Source organism: Cornus florida, unplaced genomic scaffold, assembly GCF_030987335.1.
Source record: "Cornus florida cultivar Cherokee Brave unplaced genomic scaffold, ASM3098733v1 CherokeeBrave_3.0.0_Hap2_Chr06, whole genome shotgun sequence".
Lineage (NCBI taxonomy): Eukaryota > Viridiplantae > Streptophyta > Magnoliopsida > Cornales > Cornaceae > Cornus > Cornus florida.
In genome coordinates, this window is record NW_026775576.1 from 74189182 (window position 1) to 74210834 (window position 21653).

At 37.0% G+C, this 21653-nt stretch overlaps 1 protein-coding gene across 3 annotated transcripts; it reads left to right on the plus strand.

The window, feature by feature from the left end:
* Positions 1 to 886: 886 nt before the first annotated feature.
* LOC132312072 (pumilio homolog 1-like) lies at positions 887 to 17909 on the plus strand. Of its 3 annotated transcripts, none has more exons than XM_059810313.1 (10): positions 887 to 1857; positions 5534 to 6842; positions 6921 to 7080; positions 7170 to 7311; positions 7455 to 7562; positions 9125 to 9337; positions 9454 to 9564; positions 10680 to 10874; positions 12821 to 12995; positions 17431 to 17909. In XM_059810313.1, the coding sequence occupies exons 1-10, from the start codon at positions 1300 to 1302 to the stop codon at positions 17475 to 17477; spliced, it is 3018 nt and encodes a 1005-aa protein (XP_059666296.1). In that variant the 5' UTR covers positions 887 to 1299; the 3' UTR covers positions 17478 to 17909. The 3 variants fall into 3 exon arrangements, with proteins under 3 accessions (XP_059666296.1, XP_059666297.1, XP_059666295.1); XM_059810314.1 differs by having other exon boundaries at positions 888 to 1857; positions 5534 to 6764; XM_059810312.1 differs by having other exon boundaries at positions 888 to 1857; positions 5534 to 7080.
* Positions 17910 to 21653: the final 3744 nt, after the last annotated feature.

A 21653-nucleotide genomic window follows, 5' to 3' on the forward strand; every position in this document is an offset into this window, starting at 1 on the left:
ATATGTACGCACATATATTTTTATTCATAATACAATTATTTATATTTTTTATTATGCTTGTTGCATGATGTAAATTACTTAGTATTGAATTCATAAGGTTAGTTTTGGCATATAAATCATTTTCTTTTCAGCTAACCAAACTAATGAAACAACATTTTCTCACAAAATTTGGACAAAAAAATCATGCTAACCAAATGCATGATAGAAATATAATTTTTTTTTCTTTCACTTTACTTTCTCTTCCTTTCACGATGAAACAACATTTTTCCACAAAATTTTTACAAAAAAATCATGCTAACCAAATGCATGATAGGAATATAATTTTCTTTTCTTTCACTTTACTTTCTCTTCTTTTTACTTTCTACCATCAATTTATAGCTAACCAAACGGACCCTCAAATAAAACATAATTAATGTCTATCAATAATTTATTAAATTTTTACTTTTTTTAATTTTTTCTTTACTTTGGTGTTGGTGTTGGTGTGCAAACAGGTATATAATCAAGCTAAACCCTATTCTTACATGCATGTTGAAAAGTATCACAATAGTATTGAACTAGATTTTTAGAATACAACGAGCTGCTCGTTTATTTTCTTTTAGAACAATTTTCTTATAATAACAAAATTAAAAAATTATATAAAAATTTATTTAATAATTTTGAAAACTCAATTAAAAACACTTTTCATTCACAACACAATCTTTTAAATTTTTTAAAAAATTTTTAATAATTTTTTTTTTAAAAATTGAATCAAACACCCCATAAGTTTGCATTTTAGTAATAATTGAAATTTCAATGAAAAAATATCCAAACCCACCAAACCGGCATTAAATCCTTGAAATAAAACCCTAAAGAGCCACTGTAAGAACAAGTCCCACTAGAATTAATCTCTGTCGTCCGTCACTTCATCAAACCGTCCATATTTCCCCAGCTCATCACTCCGTTCTTCAGTTTACTGTTCTCTCTCAACTCCTTCCCCCGCTTCTCTCTTAAACACACACATCTCGCTCTGAAAATGGCGAAAACCATCGTCGATCACCGACGCTCTTCACCACAGCATCGCAATGATTGGTCATTTTCAACGCGATTTCTATACCTATGAGTAAATTCAAACTCACTACAGCAGAACACATACTTTCGCTTACTATTTAATGTTCGATTGAATCGTTCATCTTTAGCTTTAGATTTATTTCAAGCTCTAACTCCAAAAAGATCGAATATTCGGCACTTTTTTGAGCTCTCAAACCCGCTCTTCTGTTTGTTGCACAGTTTTCGTTCTGTTATATATATATATATATATTTATGATCACTGATAGTGGTAGTTATTCGAAGATAATGCCTGACATTGGAGCGCCATCGATGCTTCAAAGCACCAATTATGGCGGAGAGTTAGATATGTTGCTGAGAGAGCAACAGAGACAAGAAATGAGTGATGATCGAGAGAGGGAACTGAGTCTGTATCGTAGTGGTTCAGCCCCTCCGACCGTCGGAGGATCGCTGACTGCTGTGGGAGGCTTGTTCCATCATAATTCTGGCGGGGCCATAAATTTTGGGGGTGTTTCGGAGGAGGAGCTGAGGTCTGATCCAGCGTACATATCGTATTACTATTCGAATGCGAATATAAATCCCAGGCTTCGGCCGCCTCTGTTTTCCAAGGACGAATTGAGGTTTGCACAGCAAAAGAACTGTAGCAACGGAAATTTGGGCTTGGGGGGAATTGGTGATAGGAGGAAGAAAGAAGAGAGTGGAATTGAGTTAAGGAAGCCGCAAGGTGCAACGGAGTGGGGTGGTGATGGACTCATTGGATTGCAGGGGTTGGGATTGGGAAGTTCAAAGAAGTGCATTGCAGAGATCATTCAGGTGATTTTTATTGAATAAATCTCACCCTGATTTCCTTTTTGAATTATTTAAATTGAGTATCTACATGTGTTGATGATATATTCTGCTTCTTAAAACTAGAACTTGATATTAGCAACTTATTGAAATCAAGTAATTTACATTGTCTGCCATTAATCAGTACTGTTTTCTTCCTATGCTATAAAGTCAATAGGTTCAAAAGCCCATTTCTGCATGTGTTATGATGTTCTTTTAATGCAGATTTTGTTTTAAACTTTAGGTTTGCTGTTGTACTGTATTCATTTTGTTTATCTTTAATTTTTTTTTTTATTCTTTACTATTTACTTCCCGAAGTTAATCATCTGATATGCTGATTTCAACTGGGATTGATGCTAGTAGTTATCCTACTGATAAAATAAGATTTTCCATCATTTGATATTTGCTTCATGGTAGTGCATTCCTTTTCTCTCCAGTTATAATATCCCCAGTTGTCTGTTTGCTAGCTAAAATGCCAAATTATGCAGAAGAGAGGCTTGTCTTCATTTCCATTAAAAGGTGGAAAAGGGAAATACTTAAGTGCCCTTGTTTCCGTGGAACAACAGTGGAATCTCTGAAACCAAGATTGAGAGTTGAAAACTTGTGAATTGACAACGAGGGGCACCGAGTTTATTTCTGTTAAAGTTTTGGATTGAAATCAATTTGCCAATAAAACCAGTTTTCCCATTTCCTTTCCCTGTTTTTTGAATCTTCATGTTTTCTTCATACCAATTTCAATATAGTAAAGTAATACAATATGGCATTAAAATTGATACAATGCTTTGGTGGTTATTAGAATGATGGAACGTATTTGGTTGGCAAAAGACCCAAGATAAACAAGTTAAAGATACTGTTGATCTATCCTGCTAATGGGAATAAAATAATGTAGGATATCATTTTTTCTTGTGTTATGAAATTTGCTCTAGCATGACATTTGTACAAATATTGCAGTAATCAGGGTTAATATTGGTTATTAGATTATATGAATGAGGACTGAATATTTCTGAAATGCTTTCTATTAGTGAAAAAGAACACTTGGTCTTTAGGTTCATGTCTCTTCATTTTAATCTTTCTATTTGGGCTTCATTTCATTGAATCTTTGGACTGTTTAACCGCCTTCGACTCTCTCTCCCTCCCTCTCTCACTCAACTTCAAATTTATTGACCACTATATCCTCCCAGTAATATTTGTACTGAAATGCCTTCTAACTTTTGCCTTATCATGGGTTAGTTGTTCATCATTGCAGCCCCCCGGTGGATTTCAGAAGTTTCACTTGACTCTTGATGCAAAATCGATTTGTTAACAACAGTGATAATCTGGTATGGATATATGTTGTGAAATATTTAATGTAGAGACTTGAGGGATCTCATCTTTCCTTGATTCCTTAGTAAACCCCAAAGGAACGAGCATATAAAACATTAACGTGAAGGATAATGATAGACAACACGAATTAAAAACACGAAGGAGTCCCGAATATGATGTGCCTTGGCAAGTCATACTCTTAAAAAACAAAAATTAAACCTCCTCTCTTATGCGGTATAGCAGGAGGGAAAAAAGAAAAAAATTCATCAGCCAAATTGGCGCATTCACCGGAGGCAATTGGTGGTGGTAGTTGGTACTTGGTAGAACCCTCCGACACTGGCACCAACAAAATCGCCGGTGCCAGGTTTAGAGTTGGCTTACAATGAACTGGAGAGTGTTGGTAGTCCAATAATGCGGCAGAGAGGCCGGACTTTTGTGGATGGAATTGGTGGTGGTGGTGGTGGTGGTGGTGGTGATGGAGCTTCGTCCGCGAATCGGATACAGTCGATGGTGAATCGGATAGATCTGAAGACCAAACTACTTCACACTTGTTGAGCTTGAAGGGATCAGGATCGGAATCTGATTGTTTGAGAAGGCGGAGGAATTGGATGGTTGAAGAAGAGGAGGTGTTGTTGTGGAGGGCGGTAATGGTTGAAGGTGGTGTTGTGGAGGACGGTAATGGTTGACTGTGAAACCAGTGTTGAGGAAGATGAGATTTGTTGCATAAGAGTGGATGCTTACTATTTTTAGAGTATGATGTGGCCAAGCCACGTAAGGTTTCGGGGACTCTTTCGCTTTGCGTATCATTGCTCTAACTTGAATTGCTAATCTTCCTTTTTTGTTAACATTTTAGGAAGATTGGTTATAAATTTGCAACTTATCTTTTTGTATGACCTTTATAGCATAGAAGATTAGTTGATGATTACTAAGATAGCTTTACCCACCATATGTTGTATATGTTTGTGAGCCACAGATTATTGCAGATTTTTAGTATACACTGGTGCTTCCTTTCCTCCTTTCCTCTATTTATCTAATCGCTCGTTTTTCTAAAACTTCAATTATGGGATGACTGTGCTCATTCTTTTCTTATTCACTTCTGGTAAGCGCAATTCAAAAGAGTTAGAGATATATGTTGATGTTTAGGATAAATAATAGTCACATGACAGTAAGATGGCCTTATTTTGTTCTTTCTAATTTTATTGTCTAAGCAGCAGGGCCAGTTCCGTTTTTTGTCTTGGAAATCAGACGGAATTTTTTTGATCAAGATTGTCAAAATAGTATTGTTTCAACTGCACTCTAGGAAGGATTTTGTGGTCATGATGTGCATTATATTTAAACAGTTGCTGCATTTAATTTCAACAAGTAACTAAAAGTTGGAGATATAATTTCTATGCACCATTTGCTTTATAATATGTTCTGCTCTGATGTTCACACAGTGTCATCTGGTGTCATTAAACTAATAACTTTTCTGCAACCCAAAGAATGTAATTTTTTTTAGAAAGTGATATTTCTACTCATTATTATTATTATTATTATTATAATATTTTTTTTCAGTTTTTTTATTTTTTATTTTTGTCCTTTTAGAATGTAAATGAAAAAATTGATTTTTAACACTTTGAATTCTTATTTATGGAGTTTGGGACACTAATGTCATTTCACTTAAAAATTGGACTGCATTTATCATGTGTTTTGGGGGGGGGGGGGGGGGGGGGGGTTGGGGTTGGGTGGCGGGTTTGGTTGCAATATCGTCTTCCCATTTATTTTCTTTTATTTAGTGAACACTTAGCATATGCGTCAATTTTTTAATGTAAGATATCTTATGTGACATTATGAAACTTTCTAACAATTTGAATAACTATCAAGAATTTGTAGTTCTTCGATAGATGGAATGAAATTATAGAAACATTATACTGCCCTAGCCTATAATTGAAGTTCAGTAACTGCGTACTTTAGAAGCTGTTATCCAAGGATTACCGATGTGAACTGTGCTCTGGAACATAATTTATATGCGCACACAATATATGCATTCATCTGTATGTCTGCATTTGTGCAAATTAAGTGGATTACATTAGAACTGTGAGTGTCTATTGTGATAAAGAATTTCTCATGTTTTTAATTTGTTATAACTTTGGCAATGTACAGATTTTACTTTTATGACACTGAGAAATGAGTTTCCGGAAAAAGCTTCTTCCTCTTCCTTTTATTTCATGTGCTTGAACGTTTTCGTTCCCTATCTTTTTTACTGCATTATCCATCACTTTTGTCATGTTTATTCATGTTGTGCTAAACATTATGCATGCTTTTGTATTTATTTTTCAGATGGCTGGTTTATGGTTGTGATAACAGGTTTTGTTAAATGCAGGATGATGCAAGTCATGCAACATCTGTTTCTAGACATCCTTCTCGTCCAGCTACCCGTAATGCATTTGATGAGAGTGTTGAATCTTCTGAATCCCATTTTGCTCATCTGCATAATGAATTGGCATCAATGGATGTTTCACTTTCTGGTGCAAATATTCAAGCCACGCCTGCAGTCCAAAACATTGGTGCACCAGCTTCTCATTCTTATGCATCTGCTATGGGTGCCCCCTTGTCTAGAAGTACCGGTCCCGACCCTCAACTTATGGCTAGGGCTCTGAGTCCTTGCATCCCGCCTGCTGGAGGAGGGAAGGCTGGCTCTATGGATAGAAGAAGTGTCACTGGTCCAAACTCATCGACTGGCGTGTTGCCTGGTATAGATGAACCTGCAGATCTAGTTGCTGCATTGTCTGGCATGACATTAGCAATGAATGGCAAGATAGATGAAGAGAACCATTCTTGCTCTCGAATTCAGCATGAGGTTGATGATCACCAGAACCTCTTTAATTGGCTAGACAATAAGAACCATAGTAAACAACATCCATACCAAAATACATCTGAATCTGGGAATTTTCATGCGCGTTCCATTTCACAATCAGCCAAAGGATCATATCCTAATATGGGTAAAAGTAATTGGGTTGGTATGAATTTGAACCACTCTTCCTTTGTTGCTGATGGACAAGTTGAAATTCACAAACCAGCTGTGTCTACAAACTTGTATCTAAAAGGATTTTCAACACCAACTCTCAATAGCAGAGGAAGTTTATCTTCAAACTATCAGAATTTGGATGGTCCAAATTCATCATTTTCAGTCCATGGCTTAAGTGGGTATGCCATTAACCATACATCACCATCCACAATGTTACTGCCTGCCTTTGAAAATGCTGCTGCTGCTGCATCAGCGATGCGTATATCTGGCATGGACTCTACAGCATTTGGTGGAGGTTTGGATTTGGGACCAAATTTAATAGCTACAGCAGCAGAATTGCAGAATCTTCGCAGAACTGGAAATCACTGTGCAGGGAGTACTCTTCAGGCACCCCTCACAGATCCCTCATATCTTCAGTACTTGAGATCAACTGAGTATGCTGCTGCACAGATTGCGGCCCTCAATGACCCATCTATGAATAGGGAATGCATCAGTAATTCATACATGAATTTACTTGGATTTCAAAAAGCTTACCCGGGGCCATTGCTTTCACCTCAGAAAACACAGTATGGCCTTCCCTACCATGGTAAATCTGGTAGATTGAATTATTATGGTAACCTGGCATTTGGTGTGGGCATGTCCTATCCTGGAAGCCCTTTGGCAGGTCCCCCTTTCCCAAGCTCCCCAATTGAATCAAGAAGTCCAGTAAAGCTTGGTGATTCTAACATGCGTTTTCCTTCAGGCTTGTGCAACTTTTCTGGGGGTGTCATGGGATCTTGGCACTCAGAAGGCGGTGGTAAATTTGATGAAAGTTTTGCATTCTCATTAGTAGATGAGTTCAAGAACAATAAAACTAAGTGTTTTGAGCTTTCAGAAATTGCAGGTCATGTTGTTGAATTCAGGTACATATTGCTCATTAATTTACCTACCCTTTCTGTTTCCTGTCCAAGCCTCCTGATATTTATATACTTCATATTAACCTTGTATGCAGCGTTGATCAGTATGGGAGTAGGTTTATCCAACAGAAACTTGAAACTGCCACAATAGAAGAGATAAACATGGTTTTCAATGAAATTATGCCTCAAGCTCTTACACTGATGACTGATGTGTTTGGTAATTATGTGATACAGAAGGTAAATTACTGTCTCAATTCATTTGCGTTCAATGTGTTAATTGGGTAGGTACTAGTATATTTTGTATGTTCAATTATGTAGTTAATTTCTGTACAAGAATTTGGAAAGAGTTAAGCCTGGGTAACACTTACTGTTGTTTTCAGTTTCTTGAACATGGAACTGCATCTCAGTTAAGAGAACTAGCTGAACAGCTCAGCGGGCACGTCCTGACCCTTAGCCTTCAAATGTATGGCTGTCGAGTGATCCAGAAGGTATCTTCACCATGTTGATCAAACTACCTACTGTATATTATCTCAAAATTTCTTTTATGTATACATATATGTGGGTGACTTTATGTGCTGTCCAATAGTGCTGCACACTTTTGACATTCTTAGCATTAACTCATGCTTCAGCAACAGGCTAAATAATACTAGCCAATATCGCAACGGGTTCTTATTCCAACTTTTTGTGGCTGAAACGGTGGAAAGCAGATCAAAGCTTGATTTAGAAAATGGTGAATAATGCACACAGGGGTGGACCCAGGAAGTTGGATTTGGGGGGGCCGAATTAGTTTAAAAAAATTATTTTTTAATAAAATATATAATTTATAATGTATTTTTATCTACAGTAGAATTTTAACTATAGATTCAAAATACCAAAGATAAATTCTAAAATAAGATTACTTGTAAACAACCAATATTGCATAACCTATTAAGAGCATATAATGACAATATATATAGAGAGAAAAATTGCGGTGAAAATGCTAAAATGAGAAAAATAAAGTGAATATGAATATAGTTTTAAATTGATTCAGAAAAAAAAATTTGTGGTATCACATAACGTAATTTTAATCAATTAAACATTTTAATTATGACTAAATGATAACAAATGCTAAAAATAATAATAATATAAAATTTTGAAATCTTATACAAACCTTTTTTATTGCTTTATTTTAATGCTCTTTATCTTATTTCATGTCCAAAGACACATTATCTTGAGCACTAGCACTGTCTAATCTCTTGATATCTCATTTTGGTAAGGTCATTATAGATTTTTATAAACTTCATCAGATCACAATATCAAGGAGTTAAAATATTCATATAAGTTTCTCAAAAATTTTGGAGGGGCCAAAAGACAATTTCCTTTTATATTTTTTAAAATTAATTTATCATATAAGCATATATGGTAAGTTTCTTTAAAAAATTGGGTCTACACTTGGCCACCCTTGGTCTACACTACGGTCCGCCCCTGAATGCACAGGGTTTTATGATCACGAACTATTGTATAGAAATTTCTTCTCTACTGGATAGTTATTAAATTGTGGAACAGTTTTATGTTCCTGCTAGCCTTTTCAGTCTACCAGAAAGCTTAATTTTTTTTTTTAAGCTTAATTTTTTTTTTTTTCTTGTTTAAATGGCGATTATACCATTCACCTGATGAAAATTAATCTTTCGATGCACTTTTTCTGAAGCAAGAAAATGGGAAGAGCACCAAACAACATGCTGAAAATTAGTGGATTGTGTCTTGCTAGTCATGGGAAGTCAAAAGCTCCTATTTTTGTTTTAAAAGATTGATAGAAACAAATATGTGGATTTTGCCTAAATATGCTTGGCACCTTGATTAAGAAATGAACACACTGGTTTTATATTTTTGACTTAAATTATTTAAAGAAGTATCCTCTAAAGACTACGTGAGGGGGTTAAGATCAAGGTCCACTCCATAATAGTGCTTATTATGTGCAAAAGTATCCCAGTGCTAATTGAATGGAGACTAATATGCTACAGCGTTAATGCTGAAGGTACTAGCTTTTACACACTTTGTTTGAATTATCCAGGCTATAGAAGTTGTCAATCTGGACCAGCAGACTAGAATGGTTGCAGAGCTTGATGGTCATGTCATGCGCTGTGTACGTGATCAGAACGGGAATCATGTCATTCAGAAGTGTATTGAATGCATACCTCAAGATGCCATTCAATTCATCGTCGCAATAGTTTATGATCAAGTTTTGACACTGTCTACCCATCCATATGGTTGTCGTGTCATACAGGTTGAGAGCTATCTGTTATTAATTTGCCATATATTTTATATTGTGGAGATCATGAAAATCGACGGAAATGAGTAAAACGAATATGATTGTTAAATAGTACAACTTTCATGTGACAGAGAGTCCTGGAGCATTGCAAAGACCCAAAAACCCAATATATAGTGATGGATGAGATTTTGCAGTCTGTTTGCATGTTGGCGCAGGATCAATATGGGAATTATGTAGTTCAGGTATGCTGTATTTTTTGGAAGCTTTTTACTGACCACCGTTTTCCTGCATATTCGGGGTTGTACTGTAAGTTGGATAAATGACTTTGCTTTTGATATTTTCACATTGTTAATTCGGAATTTCGGACAATGGGTTTTGTCAAACGAATTTCTCAGTTCTTTAAGATCTTTTGCGTATAAAAACATGGGGAGCTAAACCATCATTTATTTCCTTTTCTTTTTTCATACCATTAACTCCCTTGATTGGCCTACTCGGTGACTGCTAACCCATTCAAGTTGAATTTGTTTCCATTTGAATGGTGGAAATCAATGTGTAGCTGAGAGAGAATACAATATCATTCCTTCATATTTACCTTCAATTCCCTTTTCCTTTTCATTAGATAAGTTAGTGTTTCATAGTTGATTGGGATGCAGCATTCCTTTTCATTTAAAAAGGATTTAAATTTGTCAGACCGCGTAATTGCTCCAAATCAACTAATACAGGAAAATCTGTTGGAAGTGTACTACGGTAGATCTAATGTTGATTGGCATAAGAGAGAAACCACTTCTAATAAATTGCATTTACTTTCATGGACATGCTACAGAGTGTTGATTGTCTTTTCTTTCGAATTGTGAAGTCACTTGTTGATTTAAATCAATTTTTTTTTTTTAGGTTTTTTCCTAATAGGCTAATTTTAATATGACAACTGTGGGCTTCCAGTCTACTGTGCTCTGTTGTTTGGTAAATTGATCTTCTTATCATCAAGAGCTGATACCTAGAAACTCCTACTCATCTAACGTACATAAATTTTGTAATGTTATTTATTATCACATGGTTTTATTAATTAATTTTTAAAATTTGTTTATCATACATGTTATAGCCTTAACTTCCCCTTGTGAGCAATGAATATTTTTTGGTGCATATTTTCCAATTGAGGCTGTACAATTGCTTCCTTCTAATTTTGCCCCTTGTAAAATCCACGATTGTCCACTCCACTGGCATAAAAAATAGGATTAAATTTGTGAAATTCATCACTTCTTGTGTGTTATTAGATGAAATTTATCACTTCTTGTGTGTTATTAGTTTTAGCTCAGTTGCTACATCTACCCTTCTGATTGCTTGCATGTTATTCCGACAGCATGTGCTTGAACACGGGAAGCCACATGAACGTTCTGCTATAATTAATAAACTTATTGGACGGATAGTTCATATGAGCCAACAAAAGTTCGCCTCCAATGTTGTAGAGAAGTGTTTGACTTTTGGAACTCCCGAGGAATGCCAAATCCTGGTGAATGAGATGCTTGGCTCCACGGATGAAAATGAGCCGCTTCAGGTTAGTCAGTTGGCCTTATGCTCCACATCACTGTATAAATTGAAGAGGCATGTCAAGCTTATTGGACATTTTCTTTCACTCGTCGCCATATGTTCATTGTCCTTAAGTTGCATCAACCAATATCCAATTCATCCTTCTTTCTGTGGCTTAGTTGCATCTTATTGATGGGTGGCCTAAATTCTTCATCATCTTTTGTCCTTTTTGTTGTTATTCAAGTTTCCTTTCATCGGAAACTTTTACTGCTCGGAACATAAAAGGAAGGTTCTGTGCATTTCTGCCGGGAATTTTACCGATTAACCCAAAGTGATAGAACAGGGTATTTCAATCAGTCAGCTCTTTCATGATTTGTCGTATTAATAGTGTTTCTTGACAACCCCCCCCCCCCCCCCCCCCCCCCCCCAAAAACCCAATACACTTCTTTACTACTCAACCAGCCTTTTATCTTTAATGCTTTCAACTATTTACCACTCCTCACCTTTTACGTTTTAACTTTACTGTTTTCAATTATCATGTTAATTTTTTGGACTTACTTTTTTACTTCTAAAAATTTGTTTTTTTATTATTATTTTTGGTATGGAAAATCAATAAAATTATATGTTCTTTTTACTATGATATAAAAAGCATTGACCTATTTGAGGGAAGAAGTTATAGGTTTGGGAAGGTAGGGAATTACTGGAGAATTTGGTTTTATGGTTTTGAATAGCATTTGTAGCTAGAAACCAATCATCATGGACAGGCGAATGCATTATATTAGGTAGTCCCTGCTATGTTTACAGTTCCTCCAAAATCAATCACCGAAACTTGTGACATATATTGATGGTGTCCTTTTCTGGTCAAAAGATCTAATAGAATCATTGAGCCAATTGGACCCCCGGCCATTTTGATTATGCTTAAAACATAAATTTGGCTTCTGAATCAGATTTTCGCATGTTCTACCTGACAAGGAAAAATCTATTCTTGCAAATAATTTGGTGTTCTATTTTATATAAGCATGAGAGAGAGGGAGCAATAAACTGGAAAATGGGAATTTTTTTTTTTTGAAGTAGGAAACTTTGGCCAATTAACTTTTCATTAACTAATCTAAAAATTTCCATTTCCAGCAACATATCAACAAAACCAGTTAAAACATAGAATAGTAAAAGTAGTTCTAAAAGTTCTGGTAAATATTTTCAATGAATTAACACAATTCATAAAAATTAAGTTCTAAAGTGAAAAAACAGCCAGGAAATTCAAACCTTAGAACCATGCTCTTGGAGATGAAAACAAGTTATTTAGTATTGTTGATGGGTGTTCAACAGACTGTTCAACCTTCACATAATTAAAATAATGGAGACTGCTTGAGACAATAGGACTAAAAGATTGAGATAACAAATATCCATATACCAATTCCACCCAATCCCCACTCAAAAATAAAAAAGTAAAAATAAAATGAAGACACTAAAATTGAGTGGAAAATTTATATTGTGTAGACATTGAATGTTGTGCATTCAACAAGAACTTGCATAAATAAAATGATAGAAGAATGTGGGGAATCCTTGTGTGCGCGCATGCATGTGTGCGCTTCTGCGTGTGTGCTCGCGTGCTTATGTGTGTCTCACATAGAGCATTTGGCCAACATTTCCATCCTCAGCAGGAGACTCGGGAAGCTGAATGGCACTTTGGTTAATTAACAGATGCTTTTGCTTTCATATATATATAATATAGTGTAATGAGATTTGAATCCTTGCCCTTGGGTTTCTATGCTTTCAAACAGTTCTCCAGTGATTGGAATTATTGTCCTCCTTTCTCTGAAGCTGTTACAGGATTCTTATATGTAGTTCATGCTCAATTGCTCTGACAGATTTTTTTTGCTAATGCTTTCTAATATTGTCTGTTGTCTGGTTCATGGTGATACTGTTTGCCACTCATTAATCTTCCTCTTTTCTATTTTCTCTTGTTGGAGTCAGGCAATGATGAAAGATCAGTTTGGAAACTACGTCGTGCAGAAAGTGCTGGAGACTTGTGATGACCAGCAACTTGAACTGATTCTTAACCGAATAAAGGTTCATCTGAATGCTTTGAAGAAGTACACTTATGGAAAGCACATAGTTGCACGTGTAGAGAAACTTGTTGCAGCTGGAGGTACCTAGTTCTCTTCTTTCTTCATGTTTATTTTTGCTATTGTAATATCTTTTAATCTATGTTACATGGACTCGGGTACGTGTGTTTGTATCCATATGGCGGACTTGTCAAATCTCCAAACAGAAAGGACACATGGACATTGCCAATGCCATATATTCATTTTGTTTAATTTTTTATATTATTTTTTAGAGTAAAATATTGTTTTTAGGGTTAAAATCACAAAACCCCACTCTACTTCTAAAATTGTACATAAAAGCCCAGTAGAATCAAATAGGTCCCTCGACTAACAAAACCCGTCATTTTACCCGAAAACCGTGACCGGCCCATTAATTGGACTGTGAAATGTCAAATTTGACCTTGATATTTAATATTAAATTAAAATCTGAAAATTATTTTTTTAAAGTTACAAAAATTCCCGTGGATAGATCTAAATGGCTGCGAAAACGACGATTGGAAGAGGGTTTCTTCCGCATCAACGCCGTTGGGTTTCTAACAAAAAGTTTGAAGACCGCCCATATGATCAAGCTATATACAGTGTGTGTATATATATAGATAGACAATTATACAAGACCCAAGAAGATTATTAACAAAACCCAGAATAGACCTTCAAATACCCAATACACCGGAAAAGATTTTGGAGCAAAAAAAAAAGGGTTAATTCCCCCTACACCCCTTGACGTTTGCCAATATTCCACATACACCCCCTCTACGTTTCATAATTCCACCTACTTCCCTTGAGGTTTTGGTTTATGTAGCAAATTACCCCCTGCCGTTAAGTAACGGACGGTGTCAGCATGAACAAATTGGTATAAGGTCAATTTTGCCCTTACAATACTTGAAATGACATTTTTAACCTCATTGACCAATGCAAATTTACAAAATTGCCCTCAATTTTTCAACAAGATAGATCTTCTAAAAAGAGTTATTCTTCTATACAAAGCCTAATAATCCATCCATAGCAATAAAGAAACAAATCAAATCAAAATCCCAATCAATCCTAAAATTATTAGTGAAGCATAAGGTGGGAATGCCATCTTAATCAAGCTCTAAATTGTAGTGAAGAAGGATGCTCAAAGTTCAACTCTAGAATCAAAGAGGATTCTCTTTGTCTCACACACAGTCACACACACATACATCTCCGTGGACGGTGGGAATGCCCAATTTTGCCCCCGTCGATCAAAACCCCACCATTTCAGGTCGATGTCGCCGTCGTCCTCACGTTCTCGTCGGTAAGAGACGATGCATCTTCGTTCAATCCTCTTCACCGTCGTTTAGTTCAGACCCACTTCTCGTAGCTAAGAATAGACCCTCGTCGCACATCCTTGCATCGCCAGTAAGAACAGTCCAGTCAGAGGTCGCCGCTGTCCTCGTCACAGCTATTGTGGTCGCCGTCATCCCCGTCTTGCAGTCCTTTTTGCTCTCCGATTCAGTCAAAAAATCAAGTTCTCTACTGCCGTCGATTTCGTTGGTCTCGAGGCAACATGGCCTTCAACCGTGGCCACTGTTCCGATTCGGTCCTCCATTAACGCCATATCCCACAGCCGCCAAAGAAATTTTATTTGCCTTCGTGTTTTCAGTCCTTGCTTGTTCGGCATGTTTCTCGCCGTTTGGTTTTCCGTGGCCACTGATCAGACTTCAGAGCATAGGTTTGCTGTTAGTCGCTGGGTTTCTCGTATTGCCGTCGAAACCATCGGAATCTACCATCACCGCCGTATATAAGATTTTCGTGAATGGCGGGCATGCTTCAATAAAGGACGCCGATGAGATTGTTTGGAGCAATGAAATGACCGGCATGAGGCGAACTGTGACAAGGTCGGTGAAGCTTGCAGTTTCGACAATGGTGATGAAGTTATAGAGCTAGGCTGGATTCTTCGACAGAGCTCTGGCGTGTCTATGGCCGTTTTGAATTGGGTTTCACCGAGGCTCACATAGACTTCAACGTCGTCGAATCTGAGGCTCACTTGTACTGCTCGCGCGGACTGGATCGAAGCTCGCCGGAGTCAGACTTGTGTGTAATGTATATGTGTGTCTATGTGTATATGTGTCTGTCCGTATATATATGTCTGCGTATATATACGTGGTAGTTGGTGGTCGACCATGGTGGTGGTAGGTCGAGGTGGAGAAACTGGGAGATCGATTTTGTAACTCGCCGGAGATCGCTTCACCCAGTTCAGTCTGGCAATCCCTTCTTCGGTAATGTTCAGTTCAATTCCTTGCAATTGAACGACGGGCAGTAAGGAGAATGGCTTGACTATGTTAAGAACCATCTTTTCCGATAGTTGCTGTTTGTGTATTCTATCGGTGGCATAGTTTCTTTGTCATAGGCAATAATGAAGAAAAATGAAAAAAGAAGATATATATAGGGTGTGTGAGTAGAGAGAGAAAAAGGGTGTTAAGGTCTTTTCCTTTAAGTTATAAATTTTGATATATAATTCAAGGGTTAAATAGTAAAATCACACCTTTCTGTTAGTAAATTAAACGGCCGTTACTGACAAGGGGTGTAGGTGGAATTATGAAATGTAGAGGGGGGGTGTGTGGAATATTGGCAATGTTCAGGGGGTGTAGCTGGACTTAACCCAAAAAAAAATGAAATTGAAGAAAGGTTTCAGAATTCCAAGAGAAGGTGGAGAGATCACCGTCGGTGAGAAGAGAGTTGGTGGGTCCTCCGACATGAACCGGGTTGTTGCTGGATTCGTTGGTGAAGGTTCTCCGTTAAGAGAAGAGGAATCGTCGGTTACCAATATTTTTACCATAACATGTTTAATTATCAAATAAAAAAAGAAAAAAAAAAGAGGAGGAATCGTCGATGGAGTGCGAATTGAGGAGTAGACTGTATTTCCGACCGAGTTGATCGAACACCACCTCTGCGGTCTGCTTGCAGTTCGAGCTGTACACGTCCATGGTGGTTTTTTCCTGGCTGGAAAACGAAGACTAACTTTGCGATCAGTGTCAAAACATACTTGCAATATAGTGAACAGTACTTCACCTCGCCGGAATCGTGAAGCCATCGTCGCTGGGATCCTCTCTCTTGTCTTAACGGTCATTGTCGCTGGGATCCTCTCTTGCAATATAGTGAACGATCCTTCACCTCGTATGGTTATATGCATATAAGCTTTGCGTGAAATCAAAGAGGGAAGGAAACTGTTTGCTTGTTTGGTGACAAAACGACGTAGTGACGATAATTTGGATTAAATAATGAAAGGGTAAAATGGTCACTTACAAAAATAATTTTTAAGTTTAAATTTAATATTAAATAGTAAAGTCAAATTTGTTATTTCACAACCCAATTAACGGGCTGATCACGGGTTTTGGGGGTAAAATGATGGGTTTTGTTTGTTGAGGGACCTATTTGATTCTATTAGGGTTTTATGCACAATTTTAAAAGTAGAGGGGGGTTTTGTGTTTATAACCCTTGTTTTTGTGTAACACAATGTTCAATATTGACATTTAACTGATTAAAAATACAATATAATAAAATTGAATGATTGAATATGTTTTTTAAATACATGTCCAACCAAAAGATTCGGATACCCATGCTTGAGCAATATGTGTCCGACACTGGTACTTCAGTACTTTTGAAGAGTCCGTGTAACATAGGTTTTCATACACAAGGAAAATTGTTCCAAGATTTGCAAGCGTTTGTTATGCCATTTTTCTCAATTTTTTTACTAGTTATTTTCTTTCTCGGTGAGCCATTGGTTGTACATCAGTTCGCTGTTGAAACCTTAGTTGATATGCTGCTGCCCGTGTAGGTCATTTACATATTAAGAGCTAAATGCGGGCATGCCATAGGCCCTGATAGGGGGATGCCGTTGGTGCCTTGATAATATTTATTATTTATAAAAAATGATTTTTATGATTAGTACATTAAAGTATTGCTGAAGTGTTAACAGCTGTGGAAGAGAGGAGTTTATTTTTTTGGAGTGCCAAGTATGTCTCAGAAATTCACGCCTTCAACAAAGAAAATATAGGATGGAATACATCTGATCTTGATACATTTTTCTATAAAATTGTTCAAAAAAAAAAAAAAAAAAAATGCCTGCGTCCGAACACCCGATAAGACTTCGGTTGGTTGTGGAGTTTCTTTTGCAAGTAGCTCACTTTTTTTTTTTTTTTCCTCATAGTTGGTACTCACACACACATGCCTCCACTGAAGTTTTAACCCTTGACTTATTTTTTTGAAGTAAGGGCTTGATACTGCTAGGCCACCGACCCGTTGGTCACTTCATTCTTACTTTTTCTACAATATTCAAATTTGTCATATTGATCCCCATAGATGCAATGTTCTGTACTTTGTTTATATTTTTTGGGGTTTGATCTCATATTTTTATGCAGTGACAAGGTAAAGGCATCATAGAATTATAATTATGTTATTCGTTTGTATGATTTTTGAATGTAAAAAGCAATCTCTTATAAGGTTCTGATTCTCTTGCAGAACGGAGGATTGGCATTCTGTCATCATTGTCTGCTTTGACAGTATAGCGAAGAAGTTGTACAGCTAACTTAGTATGAACTCCCTCTTATTTCCTTCCTTTCATGTCTTTGTATGGCTCTATCTGCTGATTCAGATGGATAGGCGTGTTTATTGTAATTAAAAATTGTACATTATTTAATTCCGAGGATATACCTAGAATCAGGCTATGGGTAGCTCAAATGGTGAGCAAACCTGATGTCCCTGCAGAGAAGAGAAGTTATTGTACAAGTTTAAGGGTGTAAAAAGGAAATGTAGTGGAGTTGTGATCGTAATTGTACAAATGCTGCCAGGTGGAGATCCCTTCTTGTTAGGAGAGTCCATAAATTTTCTTATATGTTGGATTAAAAATTTACTTAAAGAACTTTTTGCCAGGCTTGTGGTTGAGAGTCCTCATTTGGTTGCTCTATTTTTTTTTATTTTATGTTTTACGTTGTGAATGATTTTTTAGATTATTGCTTGTTAGTTTCACAAAACTTTGATATCATACTTGTTTGGAAGTTACGTTATGAGTTGATTGTCAATTTTGTGTTTTCAGTGTTAAAAAAAGTCATGTCAAGTGATGATGGTGAATTACTCCTGTATTTCTGGACGATTATTTTTTGTTGTCTGTGGCATTGAGATTTCAAGAGTGTTTTTCTAGCAACCTTGAAGCAAGGGGAGCCAGGTCTCTCTGATGTCTTGAATGTGAGGAGTATTTTTAGAATGGGATTCTAGAATGCTCCAAAAGAATATCGATACAATGCTAGAGTAATCTAAGATAGTTTTATGTTTGAATAGTCTCGATGGTTTTATGCAAATTTACAGAGAATTCTAGAGTGCCCTGCTGTGCGCATTCGTAGCGTCTATTGAGCTACTGATATTATGGAAGGGGTGTAGGATTTATTTAAATTTAATTTGATATGGAATGACCGCGAAGCCCGCCATATTGTAACCATATTTCTGTTCAAGTTCTCTTTCCTTTTAAATCATCATTTTGCCACCTTGTGATAAGTTCCATTTTTAGATGAATCTTGACTTTTAAAAGGATCCCTTCTAAAAATATTTATTTACTCTTATTTAGGGTCAAGGGCAAATTTTTTTTCTTAACTTTACTCTCCCTAAAATCTCCCCTGTACTATTTTTTTTTTTTTACATTTAATCCCTTTGCAAAAATTACCCACCGATGAAGTTCCGTTTGATTTCTCCGGCCAATTAAGCGCATGATGCACGCATGCTAGCAATGTATCTTTAAAATGGCCAAGCTACCCTTATACTATTAAATGTATAAAATCAAAATTGAAAAATAAAAAAAATCCGAAATTAAAACCAAAATCCATTCTGGTTCATAATCGTCACAAACCAAACCCTAACACAATCTGATGGGAAGCGTGGGTGTGGAAGGTAGGAGCGAGACAATGAAGAATGAGTCAGGGAAGATGATACTGAGTTCGTTGAGGATGTCATTGTTAGTGCGGTGAGGGATGGATTTGAGAAAGAGGTTGTCGGCGTCCTCATTGCCGCTTCGCCGCTGATGCTAGATGAAGTCGTCGTTAACATAAATGTAATTTTGTAAAAAAAAAACCTTAACGCATTTTCGTTTCCCCCCTCCTCTCTCTCTGCGCGATGTTGCTAGTTCACCCACCTTCTCTCTCAATTTTATCACCGCAGTGTCCTCAACCACATTTTCTCTCTCAATATTGTCGTCGCGACCTCATCACCGCTGTGAACCTGCTGTTGCCGCCGCCGCCACAGTTGCGAACTTGCCGGCAGCGTGCGTCTCCATCTCTGGTGCCATGCTCTAGCCCTAAACCTCGACCAAGGCACCGTTACTTCAGCTATGGCTGGAATATCACCAAGGAGCCGTCAAGTATGGAGTTGATGGCGATGGCGATAGTTGTGAGAATATTGTGATGGTGTTTCGACTACGGCAAGACTTACTGATGTGACGTCTGTTGCAGTGGGAAGTTTTATTATAATATGGGTTTGGCCATTGGTTGAGAATTCTGCAATTCGATTTGTGTTGAACTTATGGCTCAAATTCTGCTAACTCAACAAGTTTTTTTTCATCACCCATTACATCATTTTCTGCATCATCAACTTGGCCTCCAAGAATTGTGATCAACAAGCTTTCCCAGCTATGCGTGGTCACCAAGTAGCCCGGCCCATGTGTGATCAGCAAGATAAATGCTTGCTCAGCAAGCATATATTGGTATCATTTGGCTATAAATAGCCATGTATCTCATGCATCTAAGGCATCCAAAAATTGAGAGTGTTTACTCAATACAGTAAAGTGAAAGTGTGTGAGAGCTTGGGTGTAATTTGGTTTTGGGTGTGTGAGCCACTTAGCCTTGTATCTCTTTATTTCCATAGTGAAATATTATTTTGTCTTCTCCCCGTGGACGTAAGCACAGCCGAACCACGTAAATCCTTGTCTTGTTTGTGTGTGCGCTATTTTATTTTTTTGTCATTTATTTTTTCTTTTGTTCTCATAAACCCCTATTCGATCTTTATTACGTAACAAACTGGTATCAGAGCTCGGTTCGTGTATTGTGTACAGATACTGTTATCACATACAGTACTGTTCACACATACTATTCGGGTACTGTTCATAAATACGGTACTATTCACTGAGAAATTTTTTGGGGAGTTTTTTGAGATGTCGACCAGATACGAATTGAGAAATTTGATGGCAGGATTAGCTTCAGTCTTTGACGCATCAAGATGCAGGCCCTGCTGACTCAGCAAGGTCTAAAGAAGATGCTGTTTGGGAAGGACAAGTTGCCAGAAACTATGTCCAATGAAGACAAGGATGAGGTAGATGAAAAGGCGCGCAGTGCAATTTTCTTGAATTTAGCTGATAAGGTGCTGCATGAAGTTATTAATGAAGACACGGCGGCAAAGTTGTGGCTGAAATTGGAGAGTCTGTACATGACAAAGTCTCTTACCAACAGACTTTACTTGAAACAGAGACTCTACACCCTTCGTATGAAGGAAGGTATGCCTCTTAAGGAACATGTTGATAATTTCAATTATATTATTATGGATTTGAAAAATACTGATATTAAAATTGATGAAGAAGATTAAGTCCTAATTTTGTTGTGTTCTTTGCCTCCTTCCTATGAGCATTTTGTTACCACATTGCTCTATGGAAAAGACACCATTAGTATGGAGGATGTTAAATCCTCACTGAACTCTCAAGAGTTAAGAAAAAAGGTGTCAGGGAATAATGGAGATGAATAGGCTGAGGGTTTGGTTTTGGTAGTAGGGGTAAATCGAGATCTAAATCTAGGTCCCATAAAGATACTGAATGTTATTATTGTCACAAAAAAGGGCACATTAAGTGGAATTGCCCAAAATTGAAAAATAAGAAGAAAGATAAAAAGGATAAAAAGGAGTCTAAGGATAAATCCACTAGTAATTCTTCTGATATTGTTGGGGTTGCTGAGGAAAGTTCTTTTGATGTCAAAAATGTTCTTTCAGTTTCTGTCAGTGATTGTCACTCTAGTGGTGAATGTGTTCTTGATTCTGGTTGTTCCTATCATATGTGTCCAAATAGGGACTAATTTTCTACTTACCGTTCTGTTGATGGTGGTACTGTCTTAATGGGGAATGACAATCCTTGTAAGACTGTTGGCATAGGCACAATCCAAATTAAGATGCATGAGGTATTGTTAGAACTTTAACGGATGTTCAGCATGTTCCAGATTTGAAAAAGAATTTGATTTCTCTTGGTACTCTTAACTCTAATGGTTACAAGTTTTCAGCTGAAGGTGGAGTTTTAAGAGTTTCTAAAGGTGTTCTTACTATATTTAAGGGAAAACAGAGAAAAGGCCTCTATTTTTTATAGGGCAGTATTGTCACAGGTGCTGATTCAGTTGATCAAGATTCAGAAACTACCCATCTATGGCATATGTGTTTAGGGCATATGAGTGAGAGGGGTTTGATAGAACTGAGCAAACGAGGTTTGCTAGGTGGACAGAAGACGGGAAATCTGGACTTTTGCGAGCCTTGTGTCTTTGGCAAGCAGAAAAGACTTAAGTTCAGTACAGTTGTTCACATGACCAAGGGCATTATTGATTACATTCATTCAGATCTTTGGGGTCCGTCCAGAGTTCCTTCTCTTGGTGGTTCTCGATATATGTTGACTTTCATTGATGACTTCTCCAGGAAAGTCTGGATCTATATCTTGAAGCAAAAATATGACT